The following is a 7,783-nucleotide window of genomic DNA, read 5'->3' as shown; positions in this document are numbered from 1 at the left end:
ATTCCTTTCCTTGATTTATCGATCACCTTGAAAAGATAAGAAAAGAATTTAAAAATGTTTCGTAAACCTTTAAGTGCCGTAACAGTAATAATCGGTTACTGTTCAGAAATTTTCGGTTTACGAATTTACTGTTCACTGAGTAATATTCTCTGTTTACTATTCACTTTTACTGTTCACTGTTTTACTATTCACTGTTTTACTATTCATGTATTAAGGTATAAATACACATCCAATACGTATCTCTGTACGAGTACATACTGTTTACGTATTTCTGTACGTATAAATACTATTCAAATGTACGTACTGTCTCAGTAAATAATAATTACCGAATTACCCTTCCAAAATTACTGTTTACCTGTACTAAAAGTAATTTACATTTACATTTACCGTACGTAAATAAAATTTACATTTACCATACGTAAATAAAATTTACATTTACCGTACGTAAAAGTAAATTACAAAATTACCCTTTTCGGAAAACACTGTTCACGCCGCCGCAGGTGGCGGTGCGCGGGGTACACGCGCCACCCGCCGGCAGGCTGCGCGTGGGGCTCACGCGCCTATGCCACCAACGGCGCGTATCACGCCACCGCCGCCCCATTCTCTTCTCCTTCCTCCCCTCTTCCTTCCCACGGCATCACACCGTGCCTAGGCACCACCATGCGTTCACACGCGCCGCCTAAGGCGGCGGCATCTCCTCCAAAACCCTCCTCCTCCAATCTCTTCCAAATCGCAACCAAACAACCACAAATCGACAATCAAACATCACAACAACCTAATCATGCTAACCCTCACCTCAATCAAGCTTGGAGACCACCGGAGTTTGGCTTTGACACGGCGGAGGAAACGCAGCAACTTGGAGATGTTGGTGGAGCTCCGGCGCGGCGCGAGAGGGTGCGTCCTCCTTGGGGTTGCCTACGGGGGTTGGTACGGTGCCTCCTAGGCCGGCGGTGAGGACCACGTCTCCCTGAGATGGGAGATCGATGGTGAAGCCGAGAGGGGAGAGGGAGAATCGGGTGAGAGGGAGAGAAAGGAGGCGCGGGGTGGATGAAGGAAGTGGGTTTCTGAAAATGGAAACCCTACTTCACAAAGTTTCCTTTTATACCCCCCTCTAAAATCGGAAACTAACTTCCGTCGTTAATAACGTTTACGTACGACGTCCGATTCGAACGCGTCACATACTCACGAACTCGTATTGACGAGATCTACAACTTTCGTGAAGAAAGTTTTCACAACCGAGCAATGGAATAAAAGTCGATATATTAGTTCGGAAACGTAACGTTTTTCTAATTAAACGTTCTGAAAACATTTTCGTTTTCGTTTCGTAAAGTCGCAACCAATTCAATTCATTGTAATTAAATTTCACAACTTTATAGAATTTAATCAAACCAAATATCGTTTTGAAAAAAATAGGGTTATTACACAACCTCTGAAAGAGGAGGAGTTCTCGTTAATTCCATTCTCAGTGGAGATGTATTGCCTACCTCCACGGCTGCCCACCGCAGAGGCGGTGGTGATGATTGGCGACACATTGGGGAAGGTGGTCGACAAACCAAATTGCAGGATCTGGTGTCAGGACACATCCTTCATCCGATTAATCAGTGGGTCCAACAAGTTTATCCTCCTTAAATCTTTGATTTTCAGGGAGTTGATGCTGTCGTGAGGTTCAAATACAAGAAATTGGTAGGGTTTTTCCATGCATGTGGGTTTTTCTCCCATCGAGATGGGATCTGTGTTGGTCTGCCGCCGCCAGTAGAGATTGTTGTGCCTCGGCCATTAGGGACTTCAACGCTGCTTTCTTCTCTGTTTCAAGTTCCGGTGCCGGCGCAGGCTGAGTCTTCAGTTATGGGAGCATCTTGGGCGGCTCCATCTCCATCAATGTTTGTGATCTCAACCTATAAATCTCCCCACGAGCTCATACGATAACCAAATTAAACAAATTATATGTTGTGTGCATTAAGAGGCTAGTGAAGTGTATATAAAACTTTTTTTTTTATGAAAATAAATTGGAGATCTATTAATAAAAAAGATTCAAGTGGCAATTTAAGATATATGAGTAGAATCTCCATTAAGCAATCAAAAAATTATACATATGCACCCTATTTTCCTAATACCCATTGGAATATGACTATTTTTTTTTCAATACATTTAACAAAATACATAAGTTTAAAACAATGTCATATTCTTTGGACGCAGGAAGAAATTATTAAGAGAAGTAGACAGATGCCTCTATTCTTTCCGGCAAACCCCTTGTTGGTGGAGGCTGTACGGACTAGTGCACTCTTTACCAATCAGTGCTTGTTTATTTACATTAATCTTAATAAAATCTTGTTATTTTATCAACATTACGAGATATTTTCTGGAGACTATTGTACTATGGGGTTCAAGCACTGTTCTACCCACAAAAACGAAGTCGTTTCAAGTGTCTTCCATTTTCAAAACGCAGAGATATTCACTTGGGAACCAATCTGAGTCCCTGTCCTACCTCCAGAGTACTCTCTCCCTCTTCCACCCAAAAACCCAGGACTTCCCATTCTCCATAGAAATGGCCATGTCCAACTTCCTCTCCCCCACAACTCCTCTCCGTCTCTTCCACCAACCCACCCTCCACCACTCCTCCCCACTCTCTCTCCCCCACCACTCCCTCCTCTCCACCAAACCCAGAAAGCTCCTCCTCACCACCACCCACTCCAAGGGCGGAGACGACTCAGTCGACGTCCCTGACCGCCTCATCGCCGCCGTCTTTTACTTCTACCCCTTCTTCGACGGCATCCAGTACGGAAAGTTCGTCATCACTCAGTTCACCGCCATCCAAGCTCTGATAAACCCACTAGTGCCGGCTATACGGGTCTTTAAGAGCTTCCCCTTTAATGGGTTCTTGGTATTTTTAACCCTCTACTTTGGTGTTGTTAGGAACCAGAACTTTAGTAGGTATGTGAGGTTCAACACCATGCAAGTCATTGTGCTTGATGTGCTTCTCATTTTCCCTGATCTTCTGGAGAGGAGCTTCAACCCCAGAGATGGGATTGGGTTGGATTTGATGATGAGTTTGGATAGTACTGTGTTCCTGTTTCTGTTGGTGTCTTTGATTTATGGCTCTGCTTCTTGCTTGTTGGGTCAAGTGCCCAGGTTGCCCATTGTGGCTGAAGCTGCAGAGAGGCAAGTTCCTTGACTGAGCTCATTCTTTTGTAGCAAATTGCGATGATTTGTTGTCCAAGGAAGAGAAAGAAGGAAGCTTCATGTAGGCAAAGTTCGTGGAGCTACTTGGGTTGCTGATTATAATGCTTAGCCACAATGAAAGGAAGAAGCTCATATAGTAGAATATTGTTGTTATTGTTGTTGTGATGAGCTTTATAGTGTATATGCTTTTGGATTTTGACTGATATTGATGACATTAGATTGGTTCAGGTACAATTTAAGAGCAATGCCTATTACACTGTATCATTCTGCAAAGAGTTTAATTCATTGTCTCTAGCATTTAGCCATATACTTCCACTGTGACCAGTCTTACCTAACTGCAGCTCGGGAAGCGACTAAAGATCTGTACGTGTTAGTGATTCTATCTGGATCTTTATATGCTGTGAAACAAAATCGGATCAAAAGTAGTTAGATCATTGAATTTTGGTACAACATTTCATTGATATCATCATTCTTTCTCTTACAATATGTTACATCCATTTTATTAGCTCTGATTCTAGATATCAGACCAATACTGAAATGCTCATTTTAAAATTTAAATTACTATATTCTGACTTTGGTCTTTTTTTTTGTTTTCCTTTTTTTCTCATCTGGTTGCAATTTTACTACGTGTTAAATCTAAACCCATTGTTTAGTTACCTTGTTTACTGTTAATGATGCAAATCTGAGCTTTCAATACAAAGCTTAGTTAGTAGCAAGGATTTTCTGTTTTCTAAGTTCTAACCCTTCCTAAATCAGGTTTCAATGTTTTGTTTGAACTTTGAAGTAACACATTTGGATTTTGTTGAATTGTTCGTCTTTCACTGTTGATGAGGAATGAGTAATAACATCACTTTTATTGTATATATTCCCCTGGTTCATTATATTGGTCATATCGTTTGGATTGTATAAGATAATATGAAATTATTACTTATAAGGTTATACCAAAAAGTTGTATTCACTGTCAATATATGCATGTATATCGTTACAGAGGTAAAAACAAACTGAAAGTTTACATGCTGGCTGAAGTTGTGATAGCAAATATTTCTATCCTTTTCTTTTCTAATAGTAAACGTTCAGTTGGATGATGTCGAACAACATTAAGACTAATCATGGTCCCTAATCCAAGAGAGGTGGCAAGTAAACTTACTGCCCGATCGATCAACCAAACAGGAATGATAAACTGAAAGCAAATAAGCATGCTTCTCACACCTTACATTGGATACAATAATGTTTAATGATGATCAATTAGCTCATATAGTACAATGTTGTTGTTGTTCTTGTGATTGGGCATCATATACTTTTGTATTTTAACTGAAATTGATGACATTAGATAATTTAGATTGTTCAGGTACAATTACAAGAGTAATATATTTTATATCCTTCTGCAAAGAGTTTAATTCATTGTCTCTTTGGTATTTACTTTCACTGTGAGCCTGTGAACCAGTCTTACCTAACTGCAGCAAACTATAGAACTGTGAGACTATCTATAATGATTCTATCTGGATCCTATTATGTCCAGGAACAAAACAAAAAAAGGATAAAAATGTAGTTGGTTGTAATTAATTTTGAAACAAAACTTGGATGATATCATCATCTTCCTCTTCCAGTATGTTAAATTTTATCTTGTGAGATCATATACTAGATATCAGACCAAAAGAGGAAAGCTCATATACTCCAGGTTTAAGTCTAGAACCATTGTGTAGTTGTCTTGTTAATAATGCAAATCTTAGCAGCAATGGTCCTGTTTTCTTTCCTATAACCAGATTCCAGTGTTTTATTTGAAGTGCCGCATCAGAATCTGTTGAATTATTTAGTCTTTCACTGCTAACGACGATTATAAATTACATTTATTGCCTAAATTGTTTATGTTATCCTGGTGAATTGGTCATAATATTTGGATTGTGCAAGGTCACAGAGCATGGGCGATGCACAGGTAAGATTGAAGTAATTACTTGTAAGTTTAAAGGTTACACCAAAAAATTGTATGGACTGTCAATATATCAATGTATATCTAAGACAGGTGACAAGAAAAATTGCACCCCGATTAACCAAACAAGAACAATTAAGTGTAAACAAAGCATGCTCCTTTAATCCAACATAAGCTTAATTTTGACAAGCTAGCAGGTATACTAACCCGAGGACCAATTTCCTCTTCCTCTATGACCATTTTCTATGTACAACTATGCATACGATGCTGCAGCTAATGAGGCTGGCTGCAAATCTTGGTTGTCGCCCACTAAAAAGTACAGAGATCTCAAACATAATCATCTTTCAGAGTTGTATCAATTCTGGAATGAGCTTCAACAAAAAGGAAAGCTCCCTCTGCGAGAGAAGTGGCTTTGTTTTCAATTCCACCAAATCATCCCGGTCTTCTTCCAAGGCTGCCGATGGCTTAATCATATCACAGACTACCTCCGTGATCTCTTCTACAAAATCCACAATCACTCCCTGAATTCCCATTAGGTTTTGCAAGTATACTGCTTCCGCAACATTGTTTAGTTTGCCATAGGTTAGAAGTGAAAGCTTGGACTCCTTGATCTTGGTCACCACCTCAGGATTTCTGAATACACCTTTCACCTCCGACACTATACCATCCAAACCACCCTCCAAGCACAACTTCATTGCTTCATCCAAAGAATTCCTCCTCACGTCATCGTAAATCTCATTCCCAGCATCTGTCAAGAAAAAGATAGGGTAGGTTTTCTGAAACTTCTTAACAAGGAGCGCTGCATCAGGCTGGAATGTCGAGAATACGATAGGCCTATCTTTGCCGCACTCGAACACGACTTGCAGGATCGATCGGAGGACGCTGATGATGTCGTCCTCCTTGTAAACGATGTGGTCGTCGAATTTAATCTCGATGTTGAAGCCAACAGAAGGTTCAACTTTCTCAAAGGCTTCTTGGAGGGTACAGAGGGAGTCATCATCTTCAACATCCCATCTTAAAATCTGACCATCCTTGGTTTTCCTCAACAAAGGCTTTCCTTCCTTTCTTGCCTCTCTTTGTGGACCATAATCTAGAAACTTCGCCAAATGCAGTTCAGTTACTCTCTTCTCCGACACAGTACCCTGATCTTCGGTGAGGATGAAGTCGTCGTGGAAAATCACGGGGAAGCCATCTTTGGTGACCTGAACATCAAACTCGACGAAATCAAGAGGGTATTTGGCAGCAGTGTTAAACGACATGATGGAGTTTTCCTTGATTGCTTTCATTCTCCGATCATCTGAACGTGAAGCGTTCATTCCAAACCCTCTGTGTCCGATCACCAACAACTTGGGTATTCTTGATGTCATCCGGCCAAGTTCCACACCTTTGGAGAAGCGGGTGGAGTACAAAGAGGCACTTTCTGGCACCTGATCGAGGTTAGGGACGTCGGAGACATGAACCGCCTTAAGAGCCATGATAATAACTATTGTGTTTTCTCAAATGCAAGAATGATCGATGAGGATAGAAAGGACGAGGGGGATCGGATATCGATGAAGAGAGATATAATAGGAGGCGAGGAGCTTGGAAATCCAACTGTGATGGGGAGGGCTAGTGGTATATTCTCTCTTTACTCCAATATGCTCAGAATGTTCCATGCATTATTCCTCGACGTTAATTCTTAACGAAGGAGGAGGTGCCTCGGTTTTCAATTATCAAACTTGAGTTTCAAGAAACCTTTCTCGTAATGCCACATCAATTTTATGATTTCTCAACGAAACAATCGTTTAGATTGAGAGTTTTCAATATTCGAATATACAAATATAGAACTATATAATACTAGGGTAATTACCAAAATTTGAGCGAAGTCCAAAATATATTTCACACTGATATTCACATGATCTAATAAAAACCTTCTAAAGTTTCAATTCGTTAGGCGAGTCGTGAGTCCTAGTTAAGTAGATAGTAATTACGATGGGGTCATGAAGAGTTTATTTTGAGACACCCATACTCCCCGAGTTCTATAGTAAAGTTATTATCGATCGATGGATCTAATTAACCACTTTTTTCAGAGACATAAAGTCAGAAACAAAACAACAAAACCAAATTAAAAGATAAATATATAGCTACTAGGTGGAACACTTGGGACACGAAAAGAGGGACACAATTATATATACTAAATTACAGGAAAACGGTCAAGGAGATCAAAGTTTGCTAGAAAAAAAAAATTGTTTCATCACATCTTTCGACTATTACATCTCTGGTTGAAAAAACTTTGATCTCCATATAAACTAGTATATCAGTATGAAGTATCTCCAAAAGCTCTATGTATTCTATACGATTTCGACATAACTTTGGAGAAACCAATTTTGTGGCGGATAGGTCAGCAGCGTCAGCTAATGTATGATGTACAAAAGAGAATATCACACTTAACGTGTATTGACGCAAGCCCACAAGGTGAACATAAATATACGTGCTTGTCTTAGAGATCCTGGTGCTTGAACAATTCTGAAACCAAATCCAAAGTGGCGTGTTAATTTGACATGAGGGTGTAAACTTAAAACGAATTCTGATCAAGAAGAAATGAAATGTTCTCTTCTCTTTAAAAGAGAAACATTTAGTTTAGGTACATTTTTTCTCAATATATGAATTTAATTCGCACACTGAAAATAGTCACTG

General features: G+C 39.8%; 2 protein-coding genes across 2 annotated transcripts; one reads left to right on the top strand and one right to left on the bottom strand.

The window, feature by feature from the left end:
• Nucleotides 1–2,476: 2,476 nt before the first annotated feature.
• On the top strand, nucleotides 2,477–3,485 carry LOC126787862 (protein TIC 20-v, chloroplastic). Its single transcript, XM_050513776.1, has one exon. It carries the CDS (start codon nucleotides 2,546–2,548, stop codon nucleotides 3,170–3,172), a length of 627 nt encoding a protein of 208 aa, XP_050369733.1. The 5' UTR covers nucleotides 2,477–2,545; the 3' UTR covers nucleotides 3,173–3,485.
• A 1,966-nt stretch (nucleotides 3,486–5,451) lies between these two features.
• On the bottom strand, nucleotides 5,452–6,582 carry LOC126787858 (glycerophosphodiester phosphodiesterase GDPD1, chloroplastic-like). The gene has a single exon (XM_050513770.1). It carries the CDS (start codon nucleotides 6,580–6,582, stop codon nucleotides 5,452–5,454), a length of 1,131 nt encoding a protein of 376 aa, XP_050369727.1.
• Between the last annotated feature and the right edge of the window lie 1,201 nt (nucleotides 6,583–7,783).

The sequence above is a fragment of the Argentina anserina genome, chromosome 3 (genome assembly GCF_933775445.1).
Source record: "Argentina anserina chromosome 3, drPotAnse1.1, whole genome shotgun sequence".
NCBI classification, from domain to species: domain Eukaryota; kingdom Viridiplantae; phylum Streptophyta; class Magnoliopsida; order Rosales; family Rosaceae; genus Argentina; species Argentina anserina.
The sequence above is the reverse complement of the archived record's forward strand: the minus strand, read 5'-3'. Positions and strand labels throughout refer to the sequence as shown.